The 15,057-nt window shown below is 39.6% G+C and overlaps 1 protein-coding gene across 1 annotated transcript in view; it reads left to right on the plus strand.

Annotated features, from left to right (window-relative positions):
- Nucleotides 1-7,614: 7,614 nt before the first annotated feature.
- Nucleotides 7,615-15,057, plus strand: part of DTWD2 (DTW domain containing 2) — a 363,240-nt gene continuing 355,797 nt past the window's right edge. The window contains exon 1 of the mRNA XM_007949164.2: nt 7,615-7,832. Coding sequence (XP_007947355.1) covers nt 7,615-7,832 — 218 coding nt within the window. The remainder of the gene's footprint in view (nt 7,833-15,057) is intronic.

Below are 15,057 nucleotides of genomic sequence, written 5' to 3' on the forward strand. Positions count from 1 at the left end.
AAAAAAAAAAAAAAAAAAAAACCAAACCCTCTGTCATCAAGGTGGTTCTGACTCATAGCACCCCTCACATGGTCTCCAAGGCTGTAAATCTTTACGGAAGTAGATTGCTTCATCTTCTTCCTGAGGAGCAGATGGTGGGTTTAGATCTGCCGACTTTCTGGTTAGCAGCCAAATGCCTTACCCTCTGTGTCATCAGAGTTTCAAAGGCTAGAAGTCTGAATTCAGGGCACTGGCTCTAAAAACCAAAATCAAACTCACTGCCATCAAATTGATCCTAACTTATAGTGACCCCTTCTTGGGTTTCTGAAGCAGTATCGCTATGGAAGTAGATTGTCTAATCTTCCTTCTGAAGAGTGGCTGGTGGGTTTGAACCGCCAGCCTTCTGGTTAGCAATCAAATGGCTTAGGCACTACACCACCAGAGCTCCCTGGCTCTATGGGAAGGTTTCTCTCTGCCAGCTCTCGGGGAAGGGTGTTGATACATGGTGATGTTTATGTGGTGTGCCATCTATCTTCCCCCATCTCTGCTTGTTTAATCTGCTCCTTTTACATCTCAAAAGAGATTCAGTCAAGATTGCCTCATTAATCTAATAAGGAAAATCCATTTGCAAATGGAATTATAGCCATAGGTATAAGGGTTAGAATTTACAATACATGCATATGTATGTATGTATGTATGTATGTATCTAAAACTATTTCATTGTGATTTGGGTGAAAGTTTAAAGAGCAAATTTGTTTTCCATTCGTCAGTTCATACACATTTTGTCTCATAACATTGATTGCAACCTCCAACACATATTTTTTGGGGACATAATTCAATTTATAACAGCACCATAGTATTAAACCTGTGAAAATATTAGGTTATACAGCAAAAGAGGATTATGTTCACTGATATAATTAAGATTGTTAACTACTTGACTTTAAAATGAGGAGATTATTCTGCATTATTGGGGTGAGCACATTGCAATCATAGGGTCCTTAAATGTAGAAGGGTTGATGAAAAGAAGAGGTGAAAGAAATCTGTAGCTATGAGTGTACTGACAGCAAATGTTGGCTTTCAAGATGGTGGTAGGAGACAATGAGGCATGGCATATTGGTGGTCTCCAGAAGCTGGCAATAGTCCTCAGCTGATAATCATCAAGGAAATGATGATCTTAGTCCTATAAACACAAAAAATTTAATTCTGCTAACAAACCTGAATGAGCCAGGAAATGGGTTCTTTCCTAAAACCAAACTTAACCCACTGCCATCTAATCAATTTTGATTCATAGAGACCCTGTAGGACAGTGGTCAGAATAAAACTGCACCAGAGGGTTTCCAAGGCTATAAATCTTTATGGCAAATTGTCTCATCTTTTTCTCGCAGAGCAGCTGGTGGGTTCAAACCACTGACCTTCTGGTTAACAGCCGAATACTTTAACCATTATGCTACCAAAGCTCCTTGAAAACCTACTCCCATTGTGTTGATTCCGATTCATCGTGACCCTATAGGATAGAGTGGAACTGCCTCATAGGGGATTTTTCCCTAGAGCTCCCAAAAAGCAGCAGCCTTGTCAATATTTAGATTTTAGCTCAGATTTCTGACCTAACAGACTATAAAATAATAAATGTCTGTTGTTTTAAGCTGCTCAATTTGTGGTTATAGAAAACTAATACAAGAAGAAATGTCACCTCTTTTTTTCATTTAAATCAAAGTTTACCAATGAGGAATCTTCATTCTGCTAATTGGCAACATATTCAATCTCAGACACAGAGGCCTTTTCCCCACCAGTAACACACCGGGTTCTAAGGGTTTTACAATGTGCGAAATATCAGGGCCCCTCATACCTTCTGTCCCCATTGGCTATAATGAGATGACATTGTCCTTGCCTTCCTTGTCTCCCGTATTCTGGTGGTAGCAGCAGACTCTGCCTGGGAAACATAGTGTCTAGGGTTCACCCTTCTAGTTGCACACGAATTCTTCCCTACTTTCCCAATGTAGAGGTTCTGTCTCCTGCCTGGAACACTGTGGTAGGTGGGTGCAGGTAAGATAAGGATTGCCCTTTGTCATTTTCCCAGTCCTAAGAAATTTCCACTCTAGCCTTTTTTTTTTTTTTTTTTTCGCCTTTATTCAGAGATACTTATTTTGCCTCTCCACCCCCTAAACATGTTGCTAAGGTTGCCTTCAATCAGTTTTTATCACCAAAAACCCCTTTAGACAAAGACGCACAATCCAGTTGTGGGATAAGTAAATCTACTTGGGGTTGAAGGATAAACAAAACAAATTAACATGTCAGTCAGTTATCTTTCAACATTCATCCACTGGTAAACTGTTTTATCTTGGCTTTGTCTGTTCTGGGCTGGTAACATTCTATGCTAAGTAGCAGCTGGCTGGGTGGGTGATAGATTTGCTCAGGCTTCTCAGAGTCAGAGTTTATAAGTCTGGATTTTGGGTAAACTTTCTTCTTTCTAGAGGGGAAAACATGACTCTCCTTTCTCCCAACTCTGGCTGTATCCCTCCTGAGTGGGTGTTTTTTTGATTCTGGCTAAATTTCTGGGAAACAGACTATAGAGAAACAAGGATGGAGCAGGGAGAGATCAACTATGTGGCTATGGCAATAATCTAGTCCAGAGATGATGGGGGCTTGAGCTAAGGTGGATGTAGTAGGAGAAATGAGAAGGATTGGACTTTGAATATATTTGAAGGATAGAGTAAATGATCAAACAGAATGCAGAAATTACAGAACAGCTTCATTAATACCACATACAAATAAAGTTTTGCTGAAGATAATTCAGAAATGCATGTAGCAGTACATCAACAGGGAACTGCCAGATAGATATTCAGGCCGGATTCAGAAGAGGATGTGCAATGAGGGATATTATTGCTAATGTCAGATGAATCTTGGCTGAAACCCAAAGAATACCAGAGGATGTTTACCTGTGTTTTATTGACTATACAAAAGCATTCAACTGTGTGGATCATAAAAAATTATGGATATCATTGTGAAGAATGTGAATTCCAGAACACTGAATTATGCTCAATACAGAACCTGTACATAGATCAAAACACATTCATTCAGGGATACTGTATGGTTTCAAATCAGGAAAGGTGTGCCTCAGGAGTGTATCCTTTCCTCATACTTATTCATTCTGTACACTGAGCAAATAATCTAAGAAGCTGGACTATATAGAGAAGAACATGGCATCAGGATTGGAGGAAGGCTCATTAACAACCTGTGATATGCAGATGACACAACCTTGTTTGATGAAAGTGAAGAGGACTTGAAACACTTACTGATGAAGATCAAAGACTATAGTCTTCACTATGGATTACACTTCAACATAAAGAAAACAAAAGTCCTCACCACAGGGCCAATAAGCAAAGTCATGATAAATGGAGATAAAATTGAAGTTGTTAAGGATTTCATTTTACTTGGATTCACAATCAATGCCCATGGAAGCAGCAGACAAAAAAATCAAATGATGTATTACATTAGGTAAATATGCTGCCAAAGACCTCTTAAAAGTGTTAAAAAGCAAAGGTATCACTTTGACGACTAAGGTACGCCTGACCCAAGCTATGGTATTTTCAATCACCTCATGTGCATGCAAAAGCTAGACAATGAATAAGGAAGACAAAGAAGAACAGATGTATTTGAATTATGGTGTTAGCAAAGAATAATGAGTATACCATGGACTGCGAGAGGAACAAAGAAATCTACCTTGGAGAAAGTACAGCCAGAATGTTCCTTAGATGTGAGGATGGCAAGACTTTGTTGTACGCATTTTGTATATGTTATCTGGAGGGACCAATCCCTGGAGGACATTATGCTTGGTAAACTAAAGGGTCAGCAAAAAATACAAAGATCCTCAATGAGATGGATTTAACAGTGGCTGCAACGATGGGCTCCAGCATAGTAACTGAGAATCGTGCAGGACCGGGCAGTGTTTTGTTCTATTGTACATATGGTTGCTATGAGTTGGAAATGACTCAACAGCACCTAACAAAAACAAAGGTTCAATTATCTGATGTATGGTCTAAGATAGAGAAGCCAAGGATAAGCAGGTTTATCATGACTCATCTCCTCTCTCATGCCACACAGTTGGGACTCAGCACATTTCATCTCTGAAAACTAGAGATGAGCAGCTCCTTTTATTTAAAGGTTGTTGTTAATTGCCTTTGATAAAGGCAGTCACTCAAGGTAATTTTGGCCATTAAAGAGTTGGTGGTCCTACCTCAATCTGCAGGCAAGATTTGTTTTCTGATTCCCTCCCCTTCCTACAATCTCTGTGTTGTTTGTCCACTGGTTGTAAATGGCATAAGTGGCTAGCTCTTTCTCCTACCTGCATTCATCAGTGGAAGGTCTTTTAGTTTTTTTTTTTTTTTTCTGTCACTACTTTGGGATATTCCAAAAGAAAAGTGGATACTGTTTCCAGAGGAAAAGAAGTAGGACAGTTGTAAATAACACCCCTCTAGTCACCAGCTTGATTTTAAGATGACTGAAAATCTAATAGTGAATTATGCTATTTTAGGAACTATACTATTGCTTTAGTACTGTAGATCTGGTAAATCTACTTGGTTGTATATTTAGTCCTTCACAGTTCTTGAATCAAGTAATTATGATTGGAAAAGTTAACTCAGATGACTGATGAAAACTAAGTTTGAATAATTCTTTGTGTCAATGTAGTACATTGGTAGAAGTAACATTAAACATTAATAAGTGAAAAGCATCACTCATTTTGGCTAAGTAGCATTTCGCGTTCCTTTTAATGTGGACTTCATTTTAGCTTTTCAAAACACTGAGGTGCTGGGCAATATTGCTGTTATCTAGTAGCTGTAAAAGCTTGGGCAAGGTAGTTACCTGTCCAAGGCTTCATTTTTCTCATCCATAAAACCCTATTGTACTTGAGTCCAGCCCTCCTATTGTCATCTGATCCTAGGGACATTACATAGTTTTAAAATTTTATTCATTTAAGTGCAAGGACAATATTGTTGGGCCTAGCTTTTAACAATGGATTATCTAATGTAATAACAAAACTATAAACAGCAAAAGATGGCTACCATAGATAAATGAGACTTCATAAAAAAATAAAATATTTTGTTCATCAAAAGACTTTCCCCAAAAAAGTGAAAAGACAAGCTACAGACTGGGAGTCTATCTTCAGAAATCATGTATTTAATAAAAGTCTAATAACCAAAAATCATATAAAACTTAGACAATTTAACAATAAAAAGACAATCCAGTCATAAAATGGGCAAAGGACTTGAATAGATATTTAATCAAAGAGGACATTCAGATAGCCACCAAACACATAAAAAGATGCTCAACATCATTAGCCACCAAAGAGATGCATCAAAACCACAATCAGATACCATTTTACTGCTAGTAGGATGGTTAAGATAAAATAAAAAACAGAAAATAACAAATTGTGATGAGGATATGGGAAAATTGGAACACTTACCCATTGCTGGTGGGAATGCAAAATGGTACAGCAAAAAAAAAAAAAAAAAAAATAGAACTGTCATCTTCCAAAAACCTATTGCCATGGAATTGAATTCTGACTCATAGTGACCCGATAGGGCAGAATAGAACTGCCCTATAGGATTTCTAAGACTGTAAATCTTTATGGAAACAGACTGCCTCCTCTTTCTCCTGCAGAGTGGCTGGTGGGTTTCAAACACCAACCTGTCAATTAGCAACCAAGAGCCTAACCATTGTGCCACCAGAACTCCTTAGTACGAACATATGACCCAACGATTATACTCCTAGGAATATTCACAGGCTTGAAAGCAGAGATTCAGAGACTTGTACACCAATGCTCATTGCAGCACTATTCACAATAGTCAAAAGGCAGAAACAATCTAAATACCCATCAATAGATGAAGGGACAAACAAAATGTGGTATATACAGACAATTGAATATTACTTGGCCAGTAGAAGAAATGAAATTTTGATAGTGCTACAATATTGATGGATCTTGAAGACATTATGCTAGTGAAATAATCACAAAAGTATAAATATTATATGACCTCACTTACATAAAAAGAGAAGAAAAGGCAAATGCATAGAGACTAAAGTTTATTAGTGGTTATCAGGCATTGGAACGAGGGGGAAAAAGGGGAGTACTGCTTATGGAGTACTGAAATTTGGTTCAGGGATGGAAAAATCACATTGATTAAGGGTAGATTTGCACAGATAATTAATGTAATTGCTACCAGGAATAAAGAGTAGCTGCTAAGGCTGCTTATGTACAACCAAATACCTCATGGGATTTGGTTCCTTGGTTTAGAAATTTAGGGTCATGATTTCATGAACCATTCCGTTTAATTGGCCTAATTATAGTTTTAGTGCTTCTTTTCTATCTTAATTCACTTGGTCTCTATTTGCCTAGAGCCACAAAGGGAGCACCAGAGTCAGGAACAGGAGGAGAAAATGGAATGTGGCTCACTAAACAAACTGCCTCCTTTACCATGAGACTAGCTACCATTACTGAACATTTCGATCAAAAGAGTCTATAGTAGAATTCTGATCAAAATGGGTAAAATGCAGCACAGAATTTCAAATTTTTATATGCTGCAGACTTTTTGGTGTCATGGAAGCTGGATGAATACCTGAAACTATTGCCCTAAAATAATCTTAAGTCTGAAGTCCTCTTAAAACTAAACAGTAGTGAAGTAGTTAAAATAATGTCTTTACTATTACGCATTACGCTCTTTTGAAAACTACGTATATGAGATCAAATTGACAACAGAAACTGAAAAGATTAGAAAGGAAAGTTAGGGGGCAGTGTGTTTATATTAATTGGGGGAGCAACTCGGAAGAGTAAGAATGGTTGCACAACTCATAAAATGTCATCAGTGTCATCGTATTGTACATGTAGAAACTGTTGAATTGGTGTATGTTTTTGTTGGGTATATTCTTAGCAAAAACAAAATTATTTTTTAAAAACTGCATTCATTTAGCAAGTGTTTGGTTTAATAATGCAAAATAGTGTTTGTTGCTGCGAATACCAAGAAACACAAGTTTCCGTCCTTCTAGAGCAAGATATTTATATAATGAAACGAACCAGTCGTGAATCTGGTTTTTAGTCCTTACAGGCTCTCTTTTGTTGGCAAGTTAACTGTCAAGTAAATCAGCTCCTACAGTGACTACCCGAACACTCACTGTGGGATCCCCGCTGGGAATCCAACCTTCCTTAAATCGCCATTCTAAGGCGGAGATTCAGTATTTCATTTTATTTTCATTTTTTAAGGTATGAAATTAAGCGAATCCTATTTAGGTTTGTTATCTGGTGTCCTTCTGGGGGGCAAATTCCCTTACTTGTCCCAGTGACGTCACATATGATCGCATGCTACACAGCAAGGCTCAAGCTTTACTTCTTGGTTCTAGGTGAAATGGACTATTGGGCAACGACCAACGGGATAGTTCGTGTCCCGCAGCGGGGCGGGAACTCAAGCTTTAGCTTCGGACTCCACCCTACCCGCCCCCGCCCCCGGCTCCGCCCCCGGCCCACCTCTCGCCCATGTACGTAGCGTGCGCGCGTAGCGCTGGGTAGAACGGGCCGGTTTCTCCGGCGCTTGGCGCCCCCCGCCGGCAGAGAGACCTCAATGCGACCTCTGGACCTGAACGCCTGCTATGGAGTCGCAGAAAGAGGCGCGAACGCCCGGGGACCACGTAACGCGGACGTGTGAGAAATCAAACTGTCAGACCCGGAACGAGGAGGAGGAGCTGGAAGGAGGCGAGGCGCCAACGGTAGCTACCCTGAACACGGAGGCAGACGGCGCCAACGCAGACGGGCTTTGGAAGTTACCGGTGGAGTCAGCCGAGCGAAGGCCTGAGTGCAGCCGCTGCAGGTGACTGCGGGGCTGGGGGCGGGGACCGCTGTCGGCGTCAGCCTACGGAGGATTCTGTGGCGCCCTCTGCCGTGGTGGCGGCCACGGCGCCGGCTCCGGCCGCCCAGCACTCGGGAGTGGGGTCCACTGGTGGGTTCTCTTGTGAATTACCTGGCATAGCTGTTTAGTAAGAAGCCATTTATCTAGGGTCATGATTATTTAACATTACTTCCTGCAGACACTGAGCATGTCATTGCATGAGGGGATATAAGTTTGGCTTGCAAGAAACTTAGTCTGGCAGGGAAGCAAGACATAATGACAGTAGTACTCATAATAGTTAACTTTTTTTTTTTTTTTTTGATGTATTTAAGGGAAATAGTTATCACACAGTAAGAAAACAATGTGTTGGAGAAGAGAGACAAGCAAGGTGGCTATTGCATTAAGATTGTATTCAGAATTCTGGATTCATTCACAAATATCTATTGAGCACCTGGTTTGTACCAGGCACTGTGTTAGGTCTTGAAAATGCAGCAGTGAATAAAGCAGACATAGCCCCTGCCCTCACTGGGACACTTAAAAGTCTAATGAAGAGGCAGTTTATAAAACAAGCAACAGCGACTAAAGTTATTGAGTGCTCACAATGTGCCCAACTCTTTAAGTACTTTTCGGTTTACTTGTGTGGACTGGCATATTTTAGAATTGTGAAAGTTTGCCTCCACTGATTATTTGGAATCTTGTGCTATTCAGATGTATCACTTTCTTTATCTCCTAGTGTTCAAGATCATTTTCTTGATTACCAAGTTCTTTAACTATTACTTATCCCTCTGTTGCCTTTCAATATTTAAATATTAGGTAGATAATGGCTCTACTTCTTCACCTTGGACTTACTCTGCAATTTGTCATGAGATTATACAATGTATGGTGTACTGGTGACTACTAAAGTCATCATTTACCTCCATGAAACAAAATGCAAAGGATCCTTTTTTTGTTTACATTTTACTAGACCCGTTGGCAGCATTCACTTCTTGAAACAAACTCCTTCCTTGCCTTCTCTTTGATTTGTCTAACTGCTCTTTCTAATTCTCCTTTGCCGTTTTCTCTTCTAACTTCCCTAATATTAATATCACATGCAGGTTGCCCTACTTGGAATACTTTTCTCTTGACTAGATCATTCTCATCTTTCAGATCTCAGTGCAAATGCTATCTCATTCCCAGTCTCCTTTGCCTTTTTCTCCCCTTTTTGTAATACTAGTATCACACCCAAGTGAAATTTTGTTGAAGATAATTTAAAAACAGTTGTAGCAGTACATTCACAGGGAATTGTCAGATATTGAAGCCAGATTCAGAAGATGCCATGGAATGAGGAATATCATTCCTGATGTAATTTCTGTGAATACCTGTGTTTTCTCAAGGTGAAAGAATTGAAAAAAAAAAAAAAATTCAACTCTCGAGTTGCCATATTGAAGGATTTTATGAGCATAATGATACAGGAAGCATCAAAAACAAGATGGAGGGAATATGCAGAATCACTGTACCAAAAAGCATTGGTTGATATTTATCCATTTCATGAGGTAGCATATGATCAAAACTGATGGAATTGAAGGAAGAAGTCCAAGCTGCAATGAAGGAATCCACAAAGAAAAAGGCCCCAGGAATTGACAGGATTCAGATGTTTCAACAAATGAATGCAACACTGGAAGCCCTTGGTTGTTCATGCTAAGAAATTTGGAAGACAGCTTTCTGGCTAATTGACTGGAAGAGACCCATGTTTGTGCCCATTCCAAAGAAAAGTGATCAAACAGAATGTGGATATTATTGAACTATAGCATACACAAAATTTTGTTGAACATAATTAAAAATTGGTTGCAGCACTACATTGAATGGGAACTGCCAGAAATCCAAGCCTGATTCAGGATGTGGAAGGAGGGATATCACTGCTGATGTCAGGTGGATCTTGGCTGAAAGCCGAGAATACCAGAAAGATGTTTATTGGTATTTTATTGACTGTGCCAAGGCACTTGACTCTGTGGATCATAATAAAATATGGATAACACAGTAAAAAATGAGAATTTTGGAACATTAATTGTGTTTACGCAGAACTTGTGCATAGACCAAGAGGCAGTAATTTGGACAGAAAAAGAGATTACTCTATAGTTTAAAATCAGAAAAGGTGTCATGAGTGTTGAATCCTTTCACCATACTTATTCCATCTCTATGATGAGTATAATCTGAGAAGCTAGGCTATATGAAGAAGAATGGTTTTGGGACTAGAGGAAGACTCATTAATAACCTGAGACATGAAGGTAGCACAACCTTGCTGAAATTTAGAGAATTTGAAGCACTTAGTGATGAAAATCAAAGACTTTAGTATGGATTATACTTCAACATAAAGAAAACCAGAATCCTCACAACTGGAGCAATAAGCAACATCATGATAAATGGAGAAAAGATTGAAGTTGTCAAGGATTTCATTTTACTTGGATCCACAATCAATGCCTGTGACATCAGCAGTTAAAAAAAATCAAATGATGTATTGCATTGGGAAAATCTGCTGAAAAGACCCCTTGAAAGTGTCAAAAAGCAAAGATGTCACTTTGAGGACAAAGGTGAGCCTGCCCCATGCCATCATGTTTTCAGTTGCCTCATATACATGCAAGGAGCTCTGGTAGCATAGTGCCTAAGGCACTTGACTGCTAACCAGAAGGCTGGCGGTTCAAACCCACCAGCCACTCCTCGGAAGGAAGGTTGGGCAATCTTACTTCCGTAGTGATACTGCCTTGGAAACCCAAGGAGGGGTCGCTATGAGTCGGGGCCGACTCGACGGCAAATAACAACAACAACAACATATACATGCAAAAGCTGAACAGTGTATAAGGAAGACCAAAGAAGAATTGATGTTTTGAATTACGGTGTTGGCAAAGAATATTGAATATGCCATGGACTGCCAAAAGAACGAAGCAATCTGTGTTGGGAGAAGTATAGCCAGAATGCTGTTTAAAAATGATAGCAAGACTTTGTCTCATGTGCTTCGTATATGTTATAGTGTACAAATGGACCAGTCCTTGGAGAAGAACATCATAGTCGGTAAGGTAGAGGATCAGTGGAAAAGAGGAAGGAACTTAAAGAGATAGATTGACATAGTGGGTATAACATGGGGCTCAAACATAGTAAGAATTGTGAGAATGGCACAGGATTGAGCAGTGTTTTATTGTACATAGGGTTGCTGTGAGTCAGAGCTGACTCGGTGGCACCTATCAATAACAACAACTTTTCTAACTCCAAATGTTGGGATTCTTCAGGTATTGATCAGAGGTCTTCTTCTCTGTCAACTCTATACTTCCCAAAGATGAGCTTATCTGTTTTTATAGGTATTTTATCACCTGCACTCCAGTATTTCCAGGCCATACTTGTATCCTGAGCATCATACTTATGCATCCATTTAACGAGGGTTTATTGTTAAATGGATTAATTTAACAATCACTGGCCATGCAGTGGTATACAGACAAAGTCCATGTCTGTTGGGAGTTTACAGTTTGTTACTGGAGACAAACAGTGACCAGTGAACAAGCATCAACATGTAATTATTCCAATCTTTGATTTTTAGTCTTTTTTTTTTCTTTATGTCCAAGGTGAATCTCTTTTAGAGAAAATGTTGATGAATCATGTTTTCTTATCCAGTGTGCAAATCTCCATCTCATGAGTGGTGCATGTAACCATTGACATTAAGTGTAATTATTGATGTGTGAATTTATTGATGTTATTTGTTATGTGTTTTTTCATGGTTTGCTGATTTCTTTGTTCCGTATAATTTTCGGAGCTGAGCTCATTTTGTTTATGAATCATGTTATCATCTCCTTATTTGCTGTTGTTTTAGTATTTGCAAAATATTTGTACTTGTCCTCTTTGTTATTTTGATGTAAAGGCTTATTATTTTTCTTTGAAGTTACCATGTGATTTATTATTTTCTTTCTAAAGTTTAAAACAGTCTGTTCTATCTCACAGTTACCTTGACTTCATCACCATTTAGAAGTTCTGTAACTACAGTGTTCATTCCCTCTTTTTGGTTTGTTGATGCCCTCATCTACCAATTGATGTCTCTGGCTCCCTGTTTACTGTTTTGTAAGCTCATTTTACTTTGAATACTTCTATAACTGGCTTGGTTTCTGAATTGTGTCATCATGTGTTGTTCTTTGCTGTTGTTGGTTCTCTGTCTGAAGGACTTCCTTTTGCATATCTTGTAAGGTTGGTCTGGTTTCAGTGAATTCCCTTAAGTACTGCTTATTTTGTTGTTGTGTGCTGGCGAGTTGACCCCGACTCATAGCGACCCCTCCTTGAGTTCCTGAGGCAGTATCACTATGGAAGTAGATTGCCCAACCTTCCTTCTGAGGAGTGGCAGGTGGGTTTGAACGCCAGCCTTCTGGTTAGCAGTCAAGTGCCTTAGATACTATAATTTCACCCTCATATTTGAGGGATGATTTTGCTGGGTACATAATTCTTGGTTGGAAATTTCTTCTTTCAGGGTTTTGTGTATATCATCGGGAGCTCTGGTAGCATAGTGCCTAAGGCACTTGACCGCTAACCAGAAGACTGGTGGTTCAAACCCACTAGCCACTCCTTGGAAGGAAGATGGGGCAATCTACTTCCGTAGTGATACTGCCTCGGAAACCCAAGGAGGGGTCACTATGAGTCAGGTCTGACTCGACAGCACAGAACAACAACAACATGTATATCATCCCATTGCCTTCTCACCTGCATGATTTCTGCTGAGAAATCAGAGCTTAATCTTATTGGTTGCCCTTTGTGGGTAAGTTTTCATTTTCTCCATGCTGCTTTCAGGATTCTTTCTTTGTCTTTGGTTTTGGTAAGTTTAATGATGATATGTCTTGGTGATTTTCTTTTGGGGTCTATCCTGTTTGGGGTTTGTTGAACTTCTTGAATGGATCTATTTTCATCTTTTATCGTGTTAGGGAAATCCATTTCCAACAAGTCTTTGACACTTTTCTCTGTGATTTTATTTGTCTCCTCCTGTTCTTGAATTCTGATTACATGTAGATTATTACTCTTTATGGTACCCCACATGAATCCTAGGCTTTCTCCTTTTGTTTTTTTGTTTTGTGTGATTGATGCCATAACAAAGTAGTATTGAGGTATTTGTCTTCAGTCTCATAAATTCTCTTTCATTGATTTGATTCTACTCCTTTGCCCATTCAATTTGTTATCTATTTCTGAAATCTTAGTATTAATCAAGATTTCTATCTGTTTTTATAGAATTTCTGATTTTTTATTTTCTCAATTTGTTCTTGTATTGTTTTCCTGAGTTATTCTAGAGTTTTGTCTGTTTTTTCCTTAATTTTTTCAGTGTTTTTCTTGGTCCTGTCAGTATATTCCTTCATACATCTCTCAATTTGTTGAAGGTACCCAATTCTTTTGAATTCCTTGTCAGGGAGTTCCATTGCTGCTTCTTCCTCAGGGATATTTTCTGGGTTGATATCATGGTTCCTTGTTTCTATTACTTTATCTTGCTTTTTTTTTTGTGTGTGTGTATGTGATGCTCTGTTGTCCCTGAGACATTGTGGTGTTGTATTTATATTGAGTTTTTGATTGTATGGTGGTGTCATTTACCCTAGATTTTTTTTTCTTTATTTTGTTTGCTATATCTGTGTGAGCAGGGTATTGTGCTCCTCTATTCACTAGTTGGTAGCAGGGAGGCACTCACCACCTGTCTCCTTGTGGGTGTGATAGAGAATGAGCATGTGTCCACAGATCTCTGTGAGTTATTTGTAAATAGCCATTGAAGGTGAGATGAACTGCTATTGTCCACCATCTGTCATTAGTCAGTTGGTGCAAACGCCAAGTGGTGGCCCTCCTTCTGTGGGTGGGGCTGCAGGAGGTGCAGGTAAGGTTGGGTTGTATGGGAATGGTTGCTATCTCCTACTCAGACAAAAACAAACAAACAAACAAAAACACAAAAAAATCACCAAAACAATTAAAACAAGAGAACAAAAATCTCAAACTGCATAAGCAAACAGGAACCATCACAAAAACAAATAAATAAATAAATAAAAATAAATGAGAAGACAAATTTTCAAAATATATTAAATGGAGGATAAAAGAAAGATAATGAGAAAAAGAGAAAACAAGATAGCCACAATATTTGGGGAGGTAAGAATGAGGAAAAATACCAAGAGTAAAAGACTAGTTAAAGAAAAAAATGGGAAAACTGCAAGAGGAAGCATGGTGTTGCTGATTTCTTTGTTCCATATAATTTTCAGTGCTGAGCTTATTTTGGTTATGAATTTTGTTATTTCCTTCACTGCTATTGTTTTAGTATTTGTTAAATATTTTTGTCTCTCCTCTTTTTCATTTTGATTAAAAGTTTTATAATTTTTTCTTTGAGCTTACCCTGTAGTCTCTGGTTTTGTTCCCTATTTTAGAACCATCTGTGGAGTAGTGCCTAAGGCATTTGACTACTTTAGGCTGTGGTTCAAACCCACCAGCCACTCATTGGAAGGAAGATTGGGCAATCTACTAATATAGAGATAATGCCTTGGAAACTCAAGGAGGGGTTGCTATGAGTTGAAGTGGACTCGATGGCAGTGAGTTTGGTTTCTTTTTTTAGTTCTATCTCGCAGTTGTCTTGACTTCCTTACTGTTTGGAAGCTCTGTATCTGTGCTATTTATTCCCTCTTTAGTGCTTGGACGGCTCCCTTGTTGCCCTCCCGAGAGGGACCGGGTCTCCGGGAGCAAGGTGGGCACGGGCGGGCTGGTGCTTACTCACTGATCTGCACTGAACACTTTCCCTTGTTACCCTCCTGAGAAGGACCGGGTCTCCGGGAGCAACGTAAGCACGGGCGTAGCACAGAGTAGCAGGCCGGAAGAGCAGGAGAAAGGGATAAAACCCAGTCACTAGTGCTCGGACGGCTCCCTTGTTACCCTCCCGAGAGGGAATGGGTCTCCGGGAGCAAGGTAAGCACAGGCGGGCTGGTGCTTACTCACTGATCTGCACTGAACACTTTCCCTTGTTACCCTCCTGAGAAGGATCGGGTCTCCGGGAGCAACGTAAGCACGGGCGTAGCACAGAGTAGCAGGCCGGAAGAGCAGGAGAAAGGGGTAAAACCCAGTCACTAGTGCTCAGACGGCGCCCTTGCTACCATCCCGAGAGGGACCGGGTCTCTGGGAGCAAGGTAAGCACGGGTGGGCTGGTGCTTACTGATCTGCACTGAACACTTTCCCTTGTTACCCTCCC

This window comes from Orycteropus afer, unplaced genomic scaffold, assembly GCF_000298275.1.
Source record: "Orycteropus afer afer isolate SDZICR_OR568_19922 unplaced genomic scaffold, OryAfe1.0 scaffold00240, whole genome shotgun sequence".
Classification (NCBI taxonomy): domain Eukaryota; kingdom Metazoa; phylum Chordata; class Mammalia; order Tubulidentata; family Orycteropodidae; genus Orycteropus; species Orycteropus afer.